Source organism: Diachasma alloeum, unplaced genomic scaffold (assembly GCF_001412515.2).
Source record: "Diachasma alloeum isolate Michigan unplaced genomic scaffold, Dall2.0 Dall_scaffold_00551, whole genome shotgun sequence".
Taxonomy (NCBI): domain Eukaryota; kingdom Metazoa; phylum Arthropoda; class Insecta; order Hymenoptera; family Braconidae; genus Diachasma; species Diachasma alloeum.
In genome coordinates, this window is record NW_021680683.1 from 62,610 (window position 1) to 83,579 (window position 20,970).

Sequence of the window (20,970 nt, forward strand, 5' to 3'; positions counted from 1 at the left end):
ATCGTATCTCTGCTCCTAATTATCATTAAGGAATGAAGCGGGGGTTGAACGATGGGGAATTTAATTCTCCATCGAACAGCATTGGTTTCATTCCTTAATGTTAATTAGGAGCAGAGATACGATTTTTTAATTAGAGGGTGAGTTGTCGGGAGTCACTGCGCCGAGAAAACCATTGAGTTTTTCATTGCGCCGCGACTTTCGTCGCAATATTAATGTTCTTACTACACAGATTAAGGGATGAAACAGGAATTGTTGGGTGGGGAATTTAATTCTCCATCGAACAGCATTGGTTTCATTCCTTAATGTTAATTAGGAGCAGAGATACGATTTTTTAATTAGAGGGTGAGTTGTCGGGAGTCACTGCGCCGAGAAACCATTAGGTTTTTCATAGCGCCGCGACTTTCGTCGCAGTTATAATTTTTTCATTAGAGAGATTAAGAGATGAAACGGGGGTTGATGGATGGGAAATTTTATTCTCCATTGAACCGTTTTTGTTTCATCCCTTAATATTAACTAGTCGGCGAATAAATCACCTGAAAAACATAGAGTAAACATTGCGTACATGGAAGACAAAAGTGACCCTCGGAACCTGTCCTTGTGACAGCGGGACTGCTACGGCCGAGTTACTCACGCACCCGACTCACATTTACCGACAATTCGACTGGGACGCCGCCTTTCCCGTGGGGTACCAACTAACATTTTTGGAGTCAGTCAAACCCCCCGATCAGGGCCTCTACTCAGGTCTATCCTCTTTGGAAATGGCATCGGATAGACTTTTTTTTTTNCTACTTAGGTCTATCCTCTTTGGATATACTCGTACTATGCACCACTTGTGCCTCGACCGTTGTCGCATTACGTTGCTGAATAAAGCTTAATTACTTTTACGATAATAAAACTGTGTTTAATCGTTATTTCAATCCTAAATAACCCTTCAATTTTCATCAATATAATTTCACATCAAATTAGCACTATAAGTACAGAGGTGCAAAACAGAAGCTCCCATTAAGTTTGTGCACTATTAATTGTTAACAAATTTTTTTTTTGTAGTTTTTTCATATTTTTGGAGGAAATTAGCAAAGGAAACGTTTGCCGAAGTTCCGCTACGCGGAGAATGTGGAGAATGGGGTGATCAAGCGTGTGGAGTGCGGCGCGCACAACGACAATATTTCCCTAAATCTAAAATAATTCATAACTCACTAAGTATTGACAATATAAAAAAATTCCAAGATCTCAAAAGAATTTTTAAAACATCAAAGAATTTTTAGACATTGAAAAATTGATAAAAATCGAAAAATTTTCCTTCTACTACTAAAAATCTACGTTAACAAATGCCAAGAAAAATATGAAAAAATTCGAGATTGATCCCAATGACTCAAGTTTGGGATAAAGCTACCGAGCTTGATCAAAACATTTTCCAGTCAGATTATATATTGAAAAAACACCAATTTTTTTAGTTTATCAACAAATAATAAGTTAAAATGAATGTTGAGTGAAAAGGTCAAAAAAGTGAAAATGGAGAGGAAAGAACGAGAAAAAATCACCTTTTGTTCTTATGCCAATAAGATAACTGGATCAAAAGTTATGTTATGGCAAATTTTGGTTGAAAAATGAAAAAAAAAGAGAAAAATGGCGACTCCTGAAAAATCAAAAATGTTTTTAAAAAAATTTCCTCTCCTGGAGACATTCTGATGCATCCTAATTTTGTTCAGAGTTTTTAATCAACTTTTTCATAAATTATTTGCATTTTGCAACTAAAGTGGACTTTTCGGCGTTGACGGCGAATCAGCTTTTTCGTAGTTCAACATCGAGCACGCTTGGCGACTTGACGGTTGAAATTACGAAAATGCCAATGACTTTTTTGTAGAAAATTTTATGCTCGACAAATTAAGTCCTACATTTTCATCCCATCTATCACGGTTTCGTCGGCGTAAAGCGAAAAAGGTCGCGTGGACGCTTAATTTTGCAGTTTTGATTTTTTTAAAACAATTTCCGGGTTTGCTACAATCCCAAAAACTTAATATGTATTTCACATCATTCTTCCGCATGATATCCCATGGTTTTTGTCCTTCTTCTATCATCCTTGATTTCCAAACCGTAATTTGACTGGCCTAAAGAACGAAAATGGAGGAGAGGTAAATCCAACACCCCAAAATCCCGTATGGCGTTTTCACCACCGTTACCCCACACCTTCTGTCGGCCCTGCATCAATTATATTATATATGCTGCCCTATGAAACTTTTGAAATGGTCATTTTTTTTAGAATGGGTTCATTATTCGCAGGGTAGTTTTTTTTTTTAATTTTATTATTTAAAGTACACAAATTTTAATTAAATTATTTACACTGTTGTTGAACTATTGTAGTTTCAGAAATTGCTCAAATTTTGCATAATTGATATCCTGTTTACATTTAGTTTCTGTACGTGGTTACTGTTGAAGTTATACTTTTATATTACATTCCTTCAAATAATTACAAAGCAATTCAATATATACAAAATCATTAGCTGCTGTGAATTTATCAGTGGTGTATGGGGGAGTATATTTTTTTGCACTTAACTTGCTAAATAATTTGTCTCGCTGTTGGTCGTATTGAGAACAATGCCAGAGGATGTGTTCAAAATCTTGCGACCCTTCTCCGCATGGGCAGCTCGGGTCGCAGGGTAGTTATTAAACATCTAATGCATTTGATCAAAAATCAATTTTATTCATTTTCCAGGTCATAATTTACATATTTCTATTGTTTTATGGCTATTTCATGCTCGAGTTCGAAAATTCATTTTTTTATTTGTGGTTATTGGTACATTTTGCTATTGTTTTGATGTCAAAAGAAGCCAAATCGAGAGCTCAATGAAAATTTCAATTATTGTTGAAACGTTTCCAATTTAGCGTTCGAAGAAGTTAGTTTTGCTTTTATTGTTACTAATGTTGCTTCATTTTGCCCTCAAGCGAATTCTGCACTGTAGAAAATTTCCATCGTGTAGAAACTTCTAGAGAAAGTTGGAAGGCATTGATATTAATTTTTCTCACTAAATCTCAAATTGCTAATTGTGAATTGATTTTTAATTCCTAATGTAAATTAGGAATTTAATCTGAAAATTTACCACTCAGTTTGGGAAAGTTTCCGTACTCCTCACTGCTAAAAATTCTTGGCTAAAATTTCCATACACTTCTCAGAAATGTCATCAAGTGATGTTATCACATGACAGCTGTAGTGAAATTTCAAGGAATTTCGTCAATGAAAATTCACAATTCGATGAAGAAATCAAGTGAAACTGCAAGTTTTATTAAATCATCAAATGAATATATTCTTGGAATTGAAGTGCTTTAGGAAATTCTCGTCTTCCTGCTGTTCAAAATTTTGGTTTTGCATAGAAATTTCAGTCAAATTGCAAATTTCATGACTTTTTCCTCCCTAAATAGAATTTAATGTCGCTCTTGTGAAAATTACTACTGAACTGTCCATGAACTTTGAATTTTTTTTCAACGGTGTGGATTACCTGGAGATCCCTAGCTATTTTCTAGATGCACCAGAATTATTGAGATTCAATGATGGAAATAACTAAAATTCCGTTAAAAATTTCACTGTCACAAAAATTTTTGCATTTTTAATTTCTTCGATTACTGATTAATTTTTTTTTAATTTTATTTCATTAAATAGTAATTTAAAATTTCTTATTTTTAAGCATTTAGAGTGTTTACAAAAAAAAACAAATTTTAAATTTTCGAGCTATGTCCTTGCATCAAAATTAGGAAATATTCTTTACAGTGTTATAGCGAATATAAATCGACACATGATAGGTTTGAATTTTTGTAATAGTTTTGTTCACTTCGTTGATTTGTTCGATTTGTGAAGTTATCAGTGTCAAATCATGCAGAAAACATAATATTTTTCAGTAATTTAGATCGGATTCAAGTGGAGAAAATCAATTCAGAGATTCCTTCTGGTAGGAATCCTTCAAATGCCATTAATTCCAACGGTATGCGACGCTTTTTACAAATACATTCCCATTATTTTGTAGTAATGTAAAAAATCTCAATACAATTTTCAACTTTTTTTGCTTTTTGGAAAATGTTTACCCACTACAACTGATGCTGGTATCCAATACAATTTTCAAATAAAAGGTCTGAATTTGTCTCAAGTCTGCAGAGCATCTAAATTACGACCGAAATGTTAGTGAATAACAAATACTCAGACACTTCTATATGATGATTTATCACGAATATATCTAGAAATTTACATTGCGATTGAAAATCACAGAAAATTCCATGAATTTCAACATGAAATTTCACAAACAATCACCTAAACTTGCATTGTTTTTCTGAAAATATGAAATTTTAATATTATTCTATATTCGAATTCCCGGGTTTACTAAACTTTCAACTTTCATTTTTTTGCAATACAATTATGTGAAATTCAGTACAACTGAGCGCCCGTACGTTTTTGCGGAAAACTACGAGAGATTTTTTCAAAAGTCATCCAGGGTTATTGTTCTTTCATTATTACTTCTGATTATTGCCCACAGACATTCAAGTGATTTACCTGAGCTCAAAGTGCAATGAAGACCAAAAATTGAGCGGAATTTTTATTGAAATAATTTTTTCACTTTATAATGTAAAATTCCACGTAAATTTATTTAACCGTTCGTAATTATTTTCCTAGAAACTCCAACTCCTCAGCCATATACGGTCATCCAAAATTGAAGGTTTTTATTAATTTTTATTAATTATTAATTATTAATTTTTATTAATTTGACTTCATATTAAAATCGCTTGGATGAGCGTATATGGCTGAGGAGTTGAAGTTTCTGGGAATGCAAAATTCCATAATTTGTTTCGTCTAAACATGTACTTCCTTGTCGAAATCAGCAATTTAACTATAATATTTGCTCATTATAATCTTTAAAAATCCAATTATGACTGTGAACTAGAGTTTAGTTGAGTATGCCATGAATATCATTAATATTCTGTACTTCTGCTTTCAAAACGCGTCAGAGGATTTTTTTATATTTATTTTTATATTATAATATTTTTGCGTTTGCTATTAATTTATCATCGAAAATTACTATGCCTCATTAATCATCGATTCCCTACGGATCAAAGGATTCGTTTGAAATTGAAGAATTCTCTGAAATAATTTGTCTGTTCTATAATTTAATTATCTGTTTGAGAGAGTAATTCGGTCATAATTTATTTTGTTCATTTTAGTGTCTGAATTTGAAAATTGTGGATCCATTTTAATTTCAGTACGTTTCCTTTTTAAGAAACCTAGTAGACTCTGATTTATTAGATTTATTAGTTTTCAAGTTGTTTTGAGTTTCGTTCAATATAATTGTCAATTCATCAAAAATTTTTGAACTTTCTAGTGATGATTGTAATATTTCCTGAATTATTGCCATTTGTAATGAGAAATTTAATCCAATTTTTAGTCATATTTTGCTTTGAATGCTTCACGTTTTCCAAATGAGCCTAAAAATTTCCAAAAACTGTGTTTATATCACGGGCTTCTGAAAAATGTCGAATGAACCATTTGTAATATTGAATATCGAAAAAGTTGTTAATTTCCACCAATTTTCACTTTTTTTCGCAGGCGTTCCAAGGCACTCGTTTCTGTAATTTTAATGTTTCTCCAGAAGCACGTAACACAAAACTTTCAATTAATCCCCTAAATTAAAATTTTTATTTTCGCAAATGAATGATAATTTGCTTTAACAATTGATAATCTTTCTTCTGTGAATGTAATGTCGAACAACGGTTTAATTTTCAAATCTTCACCCAAAGATAATATTTCATCTTCTAAAATTTATAATCATTCCAAAAAAATGATTATAAATGATTAATGATATGATATGATGTTATTAATGATTTGATTTATAATCATTTTTTCGGTTTCCTTATTAACCGAAAATGAATCAACATTTTTACTCACAATTTGTATAATGGAAGATCTGAATATTCTGTAAGTAAACAAAACTTTAGGAAAAAGTTATTCGAGATGTTTCGTTATTTGATTCCTTCCAAGTAGATCTAGAACTTCGGGTTGGCAACAAATTCGAACCTATGAGAAACTTCAGACACTCAATTCGAAATTCAGTACCAGTCGTCACTTTTTTTTATCGGCAATGTTGTCTGAAAATTTTGTTTATTTCTTTAATTATTATTATTTTCATATTAATATCCACCGAAAATCTAATCCTTGAATTGGATGGTCAATAGTTGATTAATCATTACTGCTTACCTAAATTATTATTATTATGTCATCAGAATTTTGTTCAATTTTTGTTGGCGTTTTTATCATAAATTAAACAAAATTTTAATATTCTAGACACGTTCATAGCACCATTCTTTGTGGATAATTTGATGATCACCAGTGACACCTAAATATTTATTATTGAGTGTTGCTTCATTAGTGCCTTCAATCATGTCTAAAAAAATAATTTAAAATATACGTTTATGTCTTCTGTGCGTTAACCCGCGCGTGTCTTTTTTTCAATTTTCATCCTGTTCAATCCTCCATTCATATCATTGGATACTGAACATATGTAGATTGAAAAAAAATGTGGCCACGCGACTGACTCGTGTGCGATAAGTGTGCGTGTACGTTGTATTCGCTCGTTACAATTTCAAATAAATAATATCAGAATAAGTTGAAAAATCAACAGCAGAATAATCTTTTTTGCGAGGTTTACAGAACAATAAACAACGATACCAGTACAGTCTTTTGCTGTTTATATTCTGTAAAATTGTGTCAGAAGAACCGGAATTGTGATTTCAGAAGCGATTTGATAATGCCCATTAACTTAGGATTTTTCTGTCTTTTAGTGTATAATTTTCTTCGAAATCTTCATTTTTATGGGTGCTTCTATTCAGTTTTGTGATTTTCCCTGCAAGTTTTTTTTGTTTTGTATGACTTTGCGGTGAAATCCCAATTTATCTTATCCTAACTCTTTATATTCAAAGGTGGAAATGATCACTTCTTTGCAGGTTCTTCTACCCCTCAATTTTGATAAAGTAGACATAAAAAAATCAAAGAAAATTATATGAAGAATTGGATTTTTTTAAGAAATTCGAAGTATACATTTTTCCTTTAATTTTTTTTTTTTTTGATTGGGACAAGATATTTCCATTAATAATCAAATTGACGCAACCCTGTCCCTCATCTCTGATCGGTTCTGATCTAATCATCGATATGTTTTGCTGATGGCGTTTGAGACGTTCTCTTGCATCAAGTCTGAATCATTGAATTTGTTTCACTGTTTGTATTGATTTACATTAATTTTAGCATTGAATAGTTCTATTATTTTCTCTCTCTTGTATTTCGTATACATCAGATTAGGGCCTAATCATTAAGCAATGCATCTATATAGATTTTCTTGACATTAAAAATGTAATTTCATTTGTTATTCGTGATTGTTCATTAATTTTTTTAATTCTTGTTTTTGTTTTTTCAGTTTCGTAGATTAGAATCTATGGAATAATTCACTGAATACTTTCGTACATGGTTGATATATATTTTGGAAGCCTGAATTTAAGTTCGAATTAGCATCTGTGAATTACATGCAATGAATATTTTTCCTGAGTCGTCAGATGTGTTACTTGTAGTCGTGGTATTTCTGAATTTTCTGGTGTTATCTTTTTAATGAGTTTTTTTTTATTGGTTTAAATTTTCATGAGAGTTTGAGGGTCTATTTGGCGTGATGGATCACTAACGAGGTGGAATTTCCACATTCTGTTGGGTCCAATTTCGGTAACGTAGAGTTCTGTGCCGTTTGGTGATATTGCCATTGCGTGAGGCTGCATAAATGTCTGAAAATGAATGAAAAGAGTCACAAATATAAATTAAGCATACCTCAAATTACTTAATGCCATCGAAACTATAGTTTAGATATTATAATATCATAAATTTCATGTGAAACTGATTGGTCTAGTATGTCGTAGAGGCTCGAAACTTATACAGCATGATATCACATGACCGTCATGTGACGGTAATAAATTCGTTATATTCATCAACGATGCTGATCATATTCCCAACTCTACTCCGAGTCCGATTCTCGTTGTTTTGTTAGATACAGTAATAGTTCATGAATCGCTAGTTATAAAAAATTCGAGCAGCAAAATATGAAAATCATTTTCACTCATTCATACTTTCTCAATTTTGAAGATGTTTTCGTAGAAAAAGCTTTATTTTTTGCTTCTGAATGGACAATTTGTAATCATTAAAATTTAAGTTTTGGATTTTTTATGTTAGTGTCGTTCCATTCCCAGATAGAAATAATGTCCACGGTACATCGTGAAGGTGTCGCTTTACTGTTATCTAGATGTCTCTTTCGAAAAGGCATCTAAAAGATAACATGAATACTTGCGACTGCAAATATTTTTCAGGAAGTCAACACCTCTGCGTTACCGTCAAGTTACTATCTAGAAGATATTTAGCGGACATCTGCAAAGAATGTTCTGTAGGTGGTAGCGAAATCCGCGAGAAGCTGACTGGAAGAGTTAAATTTATTCCATTCTAAAGTCAACAAGAATGAGTTGACTCTTTGAATGCTTCTTTCAGATGATGGTTTGCAATCGCCACTTGGTTAACTATTTGACAAACTTAAATATCGTTACTTTAATGTCTGTTAATTGACAGAATCAAGGATGTCCATAAATAATCGTTACTGCGACTCAAACTGGATAATTAATGATTTTGCCTCTAAATAGCTTTGCCTAGTGTTCGTTTCTCTCGATCAACTGTTAGAAGTCATTCTATTCCTATTTTCTTTGGAATAAGTTAATTTTGCCACAATCAATTACTACCGTCTATATGAATCATTTATTTATGGGGGAGCCCAATTAATTTTCATTTTAAATCAAAATATGAAAGAAAAATCTGGAGAATTTATGATAGAGAATTCGTATAAAAAAAGCCCGAGATTGATTTCTTCTATAAACAATTTTATATTAAATATTCCTATCTAGAAAGAGGGACAGAAAAGCTCCCACTTTTTCTTCCATTCAATAACCAAAAAACTAATATAATTTCTAACAGAATTTTTTGGGATATTTTAAGATTTTCCGTTGTATTTTTTTTTCATATGCGACGCACTGCAAATCTTCCAATTAATTTATTCAATCTTTTCGATACAAAAAGATTGATTAACGGTTGTACGAATGCGGAGATATTTTTGAGCGCTTTTGAAATTACACTGTATAGATATCATATAGATGTCCAATGTCCCTTTTCCGTAACTATTAAGACAAAAATCGATTAAAATTACCTAAAAGGTGAGGTCCAGATGACTTTAACCGATGCTGTCTAAATATTTACGGAAAGGGGACATTGGATATCTACACGATATTTAGACGGTGTCATCATTTCAGTCACTCTCAAATTTTCTATGTGGACAGTATAAGTTGACTTTTTAATAGCCTGTAAAGATCTTCATTCTTACTCAAAAACGCTAAAAAATATCTTCACCCTTAGACAACCGGTAGTCAACCTTTTACTATCCGAAAGACTGCATAAAATATGTTGGTCGTCTCACGTGAGTCCATACAGACTCTGCGAGTTGTCTGTTAGTATACCCAAAAGTCATAGTAACAGACAACTCGCAGAGTCCGTATAGACTTACGTGAGACGACCGACCCACATATTTTATTCAGTCTTTCGGATAGCAAAAGGTTGATTAACGGTTGTCTAAGTGTGAAGATATTTTTGAGCACTTTTGAGTAAGAATAAAGATCTCTACAAGACATTCTTTTAAAGTCAACTACTGGATGCCAGAGGTTGGCTTTTCGGCATGCTAACAGACAACTCGCAGAGTCTGGGTGGAATAATGCGAGTTCCCGGCTGGCTGTTTTGGCGAGACCGAGTAGAACACGTCATTCCGTTGTCGAACATCATGGACGTCACCTCAAACAGTCAGTGCGTGAATAAGGAGTTAATTAATAAATATTTTGTGATACTCATTACGATATTGATCATTATATGAAGGTATGTATATTTGTCCTCCATGAATTCTATGAGTTTCAATAATTTTCTCGATTTCTTAACAGTCATTCTTTGGTATCAGAGGCGATGCAACAGGCTGCCAATCAGTGAGGTAAACAAACACAACGCAGTTCAGGTAATGTCTTTCTAACCAGCACTATCTTGGTGAATTTAGACATAATTATAAGGAGTCGCGGGTATTCATATGGGCATTGAGAAATTTCCATTGGAAATAATGAATTTTTGGTACAAAGCAACGTCCTCCGCGTAAAGCATTCTCGTGTTTATCACGTCGCCAACAAAGAAGGCGCATAGCAAATAGTTTCCATTCAACGTTGATCAGTTTGAATTTACACGACATTCAGTCAAGAAAAGATTCTATTCAGAACAATAGAACTGTGGGTATCGAGAATAACCTCATTCCTAACGACCATCTCAATGAAAACTGCAATGATGATGGAAATCTCTTCAACCAAAGTATCATTTCATCTGTTTCATCCCCCGAGCATATCCAAATTATCAACTTCGTAGATTCATTGTTTCCTAGCGAGGATGCTGATCAAATTAATGGTGGTGATGAAATTCGACTCAATCAAAACATGACTCCACCTATGGAGCCTCAAGAATTCGTTAATCACGTGGATTCCTTGAATCTTAATTTGAATATATTGAATCGTGAATGTAACTTGAGAGAATTTCTACGGAACTGGTCCTTGAGACGTAAAATTCCTCATGATGTAACAGAGTTGTTGCATGGCTTACACCAAAGTGGTAACACTAGTTTACCACTGTCAGCGAAAACACTTCTTGGCACCCCAACATCAAACGTCGTATTTCGTATGGGTATGGGTAAATTCGTTTACTATGGTCTTGAAAGGAGTTTAGCAGAAAAATTAATCTTTCTCGAGCCTTCAACTGTACCTACGATTATTTATATTGACGTCAATGTAGATGGATTAAATATTTCAAATAGTAGTGAAAGCGAGCTTTGGCCGATTCTAGGAAACTTAGTGAACCCATCAGTGGTTGAGCCATTTTTTATTGCTGCCTATCATGACACCGGTAAACCACCTTCCGCCGATGAGTACTTGAGTATGTTCATGGTAGAATACATGCGATTAAAAACAGAAGGATTGCTGTTCAACAATCGTCGACATTTTCTCAGAATCAGGGCTTTTCTGGCGGATACACCTGCACGAAATTTTATCAGTTGCTTTCCAGCACATAATAGCCGATGTGGAAAATGTATCCAACCTGTCATGAATTATCGATTATTCCTCCATCTTGACTCTGAACTAAGAACTGATGAGAACTTTAGGAAGGATTTACCTACTACGTTTTTACATACTTTTTCACCTCTCGAACGTCATGGTTTTGATATGATTAAACAGCTACCACTAGATTACATGCATTTAGTATTGCTAGGTGTGGTAAAAAGACTCCTTGGTATATATATGACATATTGGTTAACGCAACCGGGAGGATTCAATTATATCAATGACCTATACGTTAACTTGGCATCTGCAACACCAAGGGAATTTTCGCGGAAACCGAGAAATCTTGGTGATTACTCGAGTTGGAAAGCAACAGAATGTCGATTATTTCTCCTTTATATTGGTCCAGTCTTTCTACGCTTCGTATTACCTCGGAATATGTATGTCAATTTCATGGCTCTCCATTGTGCTATTCGCATCCTCTGTGATCCAGAGCAGTGTATAACTAGGAATGCTTATGCTAATGAAATCTTTGGCTTCCGGATGGATGCCGCGTTTGGATTCAGCGTTGCGCCGACGTTTCGCAAACATTGCAGTCTGCATCTTCAGGGCGATGAGCTCCGAGTGAGCTTCTAGTCACGTAGAAAGTCATTGACATTTTGACTCAAACTTATTAGTTTCTAGAGTATAGCTCGAAATAATGCGAACTTAAATTTTTAGCCTCATTTCTTGACATCACTTCACAATTGATATATTGAATTTTCATATTCAATTGAAATTTCAATTAAAGTAGGTAATGATGTGATTCTGCGTAGGCGGGATCAATAACAGCACAAATAGATCTCTGCCCACAGTTCTCTCGACAATAAGAAGGAAAAATAGTAAAGAGGTCCACCAAGAGTCTCCAAATTATTTCTCACACCATGGGTAAGAACAAGAACAAATCCCAAGTCCGACAAAAGATCATTAATAACGCAGGTGAACATAGCAAGCTCAGTCTCTAAATCAGTTTTACATGTACAAATAAAATAATTGCATTGTTTTATTCATCTCAGATATAGTCAGTATCCGAATACCTGAACCGCCAAGAGAGGATGCAGGGCCTCAGAGACCTGAAGGTGAACCCTTGTTGATTCATGAATCAAGTTTCGAGTGCTTTGTCCAATCGCAAATGGTTCAGAATGCTGATGGAGAGATTTTTAGAGGGACATCCTGCCTTCAAATGGATGACGGATCGCTGATTCTATAAGAAATGGATAATACAGATGATACTCAACTTAATAACAAGGACAGAGAGCAAGCAAGACAGAGTTGGAACGATTTCAACAAGAAGCTCTGAGAAATCTACAACAACGACAGGGTCTTAAGACTCAGGGTCGAATAGTAGAACATTCGGGCCTCGACAACGCTGCAATTGTCACTGGATCGTCTCCGTTGGTTGATGACTCCTCGACATCTATATCGATGAATTCGACTGTGACTCGTAAAGTTCAATGCTCTGTCCCGTCAGCTATAGTTTCTCAGAACCCTACTACATTTGTGACACAATCGACTCCAAGTGCTGTTGGAGACAATCATCCAGAGCCATTATTTAAACAAGTTCCTTCTGGCAGTGTCCCACTTACTTCAGTCCCATCACTCGTTTCACCCACAAAAATTATCTCAACAAGTCAAACTACTACCTCTGACGGGGGCCATCATCCACCAGTGCTAGTAGCACAGAGAGCTACTCCCACAGTGCAACAATCAACGACTTCAATCCAATCAGAGTCGTCAGCGACTCTGCGGACTCCTCCAGAAAAATATCAGAGACCAACTGCAACAATAGTCTCTGGACAATTTAATCCAACGGCGCGAATGATGAGTACTGGAGTTAATACACCACAACACCAGGTAACCCCAATAGACGAATCAGCTACCAGTATAAGCAATCCTTCGAGAGCTGTGCCAGGCAGCTCGCTGGTTTCGATCTCGCAGCCACACAATTCAAAGGTACTCAGTCTCAGTTTGCACGCCTCAGAAGGAATAACCCGTAACCAATCTGCTAATCACTTGAAAACCCACAACCAGCAGACCAATCAAATTCTACTCCAGCGGCAGCAAGAGCAGGGAGAATCATCAGATACGGATTCTGGAGTGAGTGGCCCTTCGAGCGATGAAATTACAGACGCTCGACTAAATCAGGGACAAGTACTAACGGATATCCAGTCGAATAAAAGGACTGTTCACAATCCGGTCAATAATGATCTGAGAAGCCATCCTACACTCCAGTTCCCAGCGTCACGTAACCCAGATCGACAACATCTTCATGTACCCGATTTATCTACTCCACGCGATAACGTCAGAAACGAGCTCCCACAAGACGCACGTGTCCCCCAAAGGTAGGTAGCTGAAGATGTAGTAAACCGTCATGAAATAAGGATACCAAATCTCGAGGACGAGTTGCTGAATGGCTCCGTTGCTATGGTGACAGAATTCGGGCAGCAAGAAGAGGAGGAGCCATTCGACGTAGGAGACGAGTGAGAAGACCTGGCGAACAGCATGAAAATTAGAAGGGGGGGGGGGTTAGGAGAAGAAGTATTTCTTTTTCTCCAATTTGACGACAATGTATTTATGTATTGTTTTGCCTCTTCAGAAAAATTGAAGAGGATGTCATTCATGTCTGAAAATGAGAAATAAGGACGAAATGACAAATGAAAACAATAATACCGCCCAATACAGATTATGAAATCGTAAGTTGACTTAATGTGCATGTATCATTTTAAAAATTAATAAATTACGGGTTCATCTTGCAGATTAGTTTAAATTAGGACTAATAACGGGAGAGCAATTGATTCTGTCGAGTAATTATTTTTTTGTTATTTTTCAGTGTCTCAATGAACGACGCTAGTAAGAATTAGAATGAATATTACGCATTATGCAAAAATATTACTATTATCAAATGCATACGATGATTAAATTTATTAGTAATACTCAAAAAAGAAAATGGAAAAATTGCTCAAAGTGGAAAGACAGAATGATTACAAAAATAATCTCGTGGTCTTTAAATACACGTTCATCTAATAGAAAATTATCGTTCATGATTTCGTAAAGTTATTCTATTTATTAGACAAAATCGTGGAATTCTTATTTCGGATATTTAGTATTAGAATAGTAAGAAACGTGAACTCAAATAACTGAGAAGAAACAGCGGAGCTTATGAGATTCTCTTAGTCTTGAATTGTTCATAGAACTAGAGAGAGATGTTCAATTAAAAGAGCTAAATGCTAAAAAAAGCTAAGAAGAGAGAATTATGAATAAAATTTGATTCGCATTCTCATTGATCTCTAATAGAAATTCCTAGCAAAAGGACTAAGTTTTTTCTATTTCATTCACTTTTTTAATTCATGGAAGGAAAAATTTCATTTTTTAAAATAAAATATGTATTTTTGGCAATTTGTAAAATGAAAAATCATTTAATAAAATATTTTTTTGATACATAATTAACGAAGATGAACAATATATTTATAATCACCCTTGTCCCTGTCATACTACAAGATATCCCTACAACGTAACTAATGGACAACTATAAAAATTGCTGATGTCGCAACTTTTAGACACCAAATCGATTCCGGGATAGTTGGCAACAACTAGATGTCTAAAAATTTTTGTTGAATAGAGGCCCTGAAGACATCTTCATGGTCTTCCAATTTACAAATCGTTTGGCGAACTAATAACAGACGGATATCTTTAAGCCGTCTACAATTAGTCGGAAGTTAGACGAATTTTTGTTATCCTTTAGAGTGTCGTAGAGACAGTTTATATACTTGCTGAAAAAGTACGCTAAAGCGGACATTGGATATCTTCCAGGTATACGCGGCGGTGACTTTACAGTCAGACTCATAAGATATCCACAACTTTTAAAGATACCACGGCGTCATCTTATAGACAACCTGTTTCTTATTGGGTTATGACTCCGGAAGTCCGAAAATGTCATTTTTAGACTGCGTCTGTATGTGTATATGTAAAAAAGTTTTCCTTCAATTGTTCACTAATGAATCGATGGAATTGAATCATTTTTCTGTCAAATGATGGTATGTTAGTACCTCAATGCTAGGTCCAATCTAACTTGAATATTTTGGTGAAAAGAGGAAACTTTGTCCCATATTTCAAGTTAATATATCGTTTTTTTGTCAATTTTTCATCCACTTATGAGAATTTCAGAACATTTTTCACTTGAAAAATTAATTTTGGTTGAATTTTTTGATGCACCCAAGTCGAATAGGCGGGGATATCTATATATTATTTTGAAGAGCATTTACTATTCTTCGAAATTGTGCACGGTAATTGTGATTCAATGCAATTTTCATCCAGTTATAGCAAATATTCTCCACTTTTTACGTTATGTCACGCGCAATAAATTAAAGTTTTTCCATTTGTCGAGGCTGTACATATGACCTGTGGGGATAAATCATGCAGGGATAGGCAATAATATTAGTTTTTGAAAATATTAAAAAGGATTATCTCCTTATATTGTTCAAAGTTCAACTGTATTTAACAAATTAAAAATATTATAGAATTTATTAGCTAAATTTTTCGATTGATGATGAATAATATATTTGATAATACTGAAATGTAATTTTTTAGTTAACCAGCTAATTCTAACTTTAAGTAATTGATTTTCGATTATCCAAATAATCGTCTTCCTACCTAAATTATTGGTTGATAGAATATTTTGAAATTTAAATGTACAAATTGATGGTGACTTATTGAAAATTTTCCAGATTTATGTTAAAAATTGACAACTTCACAATTTAACGATAATTATGGTTGATTGATATGCCTATCACTGAAATCATGCATCAATTTGAAGGTCCCATCGAGATTTTCAATTTGATACGCCATCTATTCCATCATCTATTCCATCCACCAAATCAATTGTTCTCCGCGATAATGTAGCGATTTTAGAATGTCATTTTTGAACATTTTTATGGTTTTCCTGTTAATGACAAGTTTTGCTCGGTTTTTGTTCAAATCTGTAGAGATATTTTATGTACAGGTGAAAATATATTAAATTACCGTGAAAATTACCCCTGAATTATTGGATTGAACCAAATTTTTATTAACATATGTGAGTTTTTAGTTCAACAATTAAATTTCATAATGTTTATGGTAAATTCAACTTGATTTGAATTTTTATATAACTATCGGTTAAGTGAATGAAACTATTCATATAACAGTTCACAGGATAGTTGATATTATCCAACAGAAACTTCATGGGAATGAGAATTTAAAAAAATGACATATTGACCTCATGCAACCGGGCTAGCGCGACAAAGCGCGCGTCCCGCCTAGTTATAAAAAAAATCATATTTAGAAATTTCCATTCGGATACCGTGAGGACGGCAGTTCTCGCACGGTATTCAGATCTCGGACGCAGAGCACTCTTACGATTGAATTTCAAATTAATTGCATATATCCATAGTGCTCGACGGCCATTTTCAGTTATTCTCTCCAAAAGTAGAATAAATTCTCCCCAAATTGCAATATTTATTAATATTTCACTAAGTGTACAGAATTATTACACTTATATTTATTCGAGGGTTCACACAGTAGGGGGGTCTGTGGAGTATTATGTAGTGTACGGACGGTAAAATCCATCTGTGCTTCTTAAGGATCTAACAACAAAATATAAGTGAAAAATTGTTTATAATCGGTTTTTATGAGTTGAAGGTTAATTTTCGAATAAAAATAGATGTGGACAGTTTAAAAAAATTAATAAATTATTGGAGAAATTGAGGGTCCGAGATCTGAATCCACCAAAGGCGAGGTGGGTTCAGTTCACGGACGTGTTTATCCATGTGCTTAATCTCAATCGCACGCATGAAGAAATTTGACAGAAAAACTTAGCACTTTCTCTGAGAAATTCTATTGCATTTCTAGTGGAATTCTATGAGAATTCTCTTGGAGTTCCATTAGAATTCTATTGGAAAATTCTATTCGTTTTTTGGACCATTTATATAGAATTTTATCTAATTTTACCGTTTCATTTGTTCAAGAGATTCGGTTTGAAAAAAGTAAATAGATTTTGAGATGTTTAATGAAATTCATGGGTGTAAATATTAGAATTTTTTTCTGCTAAATTTGTATTCGTTTTTGTTGCTAAAATNTTTTTGGACCATTTATATAGAATTTTATCTAATTTTACCGTTTCATTTGTTCAAGAGATTCGGTTTGAAAAAAGTAAATAGATTTTGAGATGTTTAATGAAATTCATGGGTGTAAATATTAGAATTTTTTTCTGCTAAATTTGTATTCGTTTTTGTTGCTAAAATTTGCTGAAAAAAAAATCTCAGAGAAAGCGCTAAATTTTTTCATTAAATTTATTCATACAGGCGTTCATCCCTGTCAGTGCTCTTATTCTCATGGAGACATTCTTCTCACGTTTTTGAAAAAAAATAATGATTCCCAAGAATAATAACAAAAAAAAATCATCCATTCTTCGACTCTTTCAGCCCTGCGACGCTTTCGCGACCTAGAAAATCAAAACCACCAGAGTATACTTTTGAGCAGTTAGAAAGTGCTCTGACGGCGATCAGAACAGGAAAATCTTTGGGATCAGTCAGCAAAGAATATAATATCCCTAAGTCAACAGATACTACAAGGCAAATGGCAATAAGACAAAAGCTGGGATCAACAGACCTGGCCCTAAGTGTATTGTGGGAGAATTTTATGAGAAGAAACTGGTAGAATGGATTTGTTATATGGCTGATAGGGGGTTTGCCGTCACTAAGGATCAATTGCAGAATTCCGTTCACAAACTGATGAAATCTCTTGGCTCAATTACTCTTAATTCATAATAATAATGGTTATTCATGGTTATCATTTAGTGTGTAATAAGTTTATGGCTATTGGAATGAGAATAGATCTGTCAAAAATATTTTTTACAATTGATTTCCTATATTTTTCCTTCTCCCAAACCCCTCTCATTCACTTCGTCCGAGAACTGAATTCATGTCGTCCGAGAACTGAAGTGGGTCAATTTTTGGCGTCCGAGAACTGAATCCGGGGAGCTGTCTTTTGTTTTAACAAATATTCATCGAATTCCGAAGTTTTTTAATAAAAATCAAACGTGTTCTTGTCCCAAAAACATCAAAAATGACTATGGAAACCGCAAACTTCATATTTGACGAGAAAAAAAAACGAAGAATCGGTTATTGATGGTCGAGTTACCCTTAACTGTCTGAGAACTGCCGCCCTCACGGTAACGCGAAAATGGTTGAGATGATTTGGCTCAGTATCCAATCAAAATCGAATGATTCTAATCTAATCCAATGATTCTAGGAATCATGAAATGTCTACAAATCATGGAAATTCCACTTTAGATTTTCGGGTTAATTATACCAACTTCCTCCATTAGGATTCGGAAGTTAATAACATGTAGATGCTTTGATCGTATAAAAAAAATCAAATACCATCGTCATCTGCGGTAAAATTGTTGAATTTTCAAATAAAACTAATTTTTTCAAATATTTTCACACATTTTTTGTGAATTAGTAAAAAACCGCTGAGGCGATCGGCTTCATAAACTAATCACTTCTAAGTTACATGAAAACACATTGATTGAAAAAAAAGTTAATCAAATTGCTTCATTTGTTCAGTAGATATCGTTGGACAAAATTTTCACCACATACACACACATACACACACACACGCACACAAACGTATTTCTAAAAACGTGTCAGTATGATTTTAGGGGTCATGAAATGTCGCCAAATCATGAAAATTCCACTTTTGATTTTCAGGGTAATTACAATAACTTCTTCCCTTAGGGTCGGAAAGTTAATTATGGGTCATCGGCAATACCACCACCATTCCCGATTACTTTTTTGTGGATTTCAAAAAGAATCAAGAAGACATTTCCACCAGAGTTAATGTACTGAGGAAAATTTCCTAATATGTTGACCATATTTACTTGAGAGAAGTAAATTTTTTTCAATGGCTTAAATCTCAGAATGTTTGCGCTTCACGAAATTCCAATAAATTCTCATTTATCACTATCGCTCCACCTTATATCGTGAATATATTACATATATCGAAACGTTGAAAATGCGTAACAAAATCATGGGAACAATGAATACTAAAAGATTGACGATTCTTCTACGCGATTTGAGTGCGTTCATTTGCAATAAAATCATACTTGAGTACAAGAATATTTTAAAACATGAGACCTTTCTTGGGTCACCTCAGTTGAGATGCCTGGGAGTTGCAAACATTAAAATTTTTTTTTCTCAGTGTGGGAACCTCAAAAACTCAATCCTTTTTCAAGAATAACATGAACGTTGTATACTGAGTTTTTTTCGCAATATATCGAGAATTGTTCCACTCATTTCCGATTAGTTGGATTTAAATTAATGCAATTGATAAAATGAGAACAATTAAAACCAAGAATTTTTCTTTTTTAGCTCTTCCCTGAATACAATTTACCTGAGTAGCTGGTGCCCAATGTCCAAATATTGTCTCACTATTGGGATCCATGATAAATCCCCTGACTGGTATCATAGGCGATGTGGGCCCATTAACAGCATAAAGTGTATTACCTACAAAAGAAGAAATAACCATAAAAATGACAAAAACATGCAACGGACTCCATTTGCAATATAGTTTTTATGGGTAAAAACTACGATAATATTTTCGGCAGTAAATGCTTAATAATTCGCTTGAAAACGGAGGAGAATCAAACGTTACCATGCGCAGCAATAGCGAAAACCCTGCCGAGGTCTGGCTGATGTAGCGTTAGGGGTGGTCCGCGTTTCTCGTCATTGTTGCTACCCATACGAAGACCAATATTCAGGCAAATTACTCTCATGTTCTCACGATCAGCAACACAGACGTCTCCTTGCTCGAGAATTGCCAGAGCATGCGGCACTCGGAGCGCGACAAATTCTACGAAAAAACATGGAAATTAAAGGTAATGATGGTAATTATACACTGAGAAAAAAACGACGGAGTTCTCAAACAAGTCTTACTTATGCCAAAAAAATAGTTTTTTTTAAATGATTAAAAACGGATTTTTTTGGGCAAAACATGCAAAGAATGCACCGAGATTGAACATTTCTTTCACAAAAATAGATTTAGTAGCTTTAAAAAATTCTATTCTCTGTGCGAGCAAAAAATGTCATTTCTAGCACAACTTCCCAGTAAACAAAATTGTCCGATGAGTTAAAATTTACCAGCAATTCTTGGATACTATTATCCTCAAAATGGCTGAGGGATTGCTGTCAATATGACGACAATTTAATCCCAAATGGAGATGATAACCCAGAAAAGTTATCATCAGGTTATCGGAAATACATACTGCAAATTAGTAGCAAAAATTGACGGTACATTGTCGAACTTGAATGTGCGCAACTCTTCAGATGAAATTTGCCGTCAATTTATCGACAAAATAAGGGATAATGTTGACGATTTCTATTTCAATATTATCACACCATTCAATGTCAATTAGTTGCATAAAAGTTGACTCTAAATTTCTAATAATATTATCAATTGATTCGACATCAATTTACTGTTAAGTTGTCGGCAATTAGAGAGTCAATTAGTGGACTAATTAGTATTCTATTCATCCCAAATGAAAGGAAAGATATGGATTCTTCCAAGAGGGTGTGTTGTGGGACAGATTTGTAATGTTTCGATTAATATTATAACTTATTAATAAAAAGCCGGAATAAACAATTCTATTGCAATTGTCGTCTATTAATGTGGACGTCCACATGAAAAGAGTCTACTTCGTTGCATCTTGTTTCC

At 34.2% G+C, this 20,970-nt stretch overlaps 1 protein-coding gene across 1 annotated transcript in view; it reads right to left on the reverse strand.

Annotated features, from left to right (window-relative positions):
• Positions 1–3,645: 3,645 nt before the first annotated feature.
• LOC107043180 (peptidyl-alpha-hydroxyglycine alpha-amidating lyase 2) overlaps positions 3,646–20,970 on the reverse strand; it is a 62,087-nt gene continuing 44,762 nt past the window's right edge. Inside the window, exons 5-7 of the mRNA XM_015264544.1 lie at positions 19,912–20,109; positions 19,651–19,763; positions 3,646–7,800 (exon numbers count right to left, since the gene is read on the reverse strand). Of these exons, the coding sequence (XP_015120030.1) occupies positions 7,654–7,800; positions 19,651–19,763; positions 19,912–20,109 (458 nt within the window). The 3' untranslated portion in view covers positions 3,646–7,653. The remainder of the gene's footprint in view (positions 7,801–19,650; positions 19,764–19,911; positions 20,110–20,970) is intronic.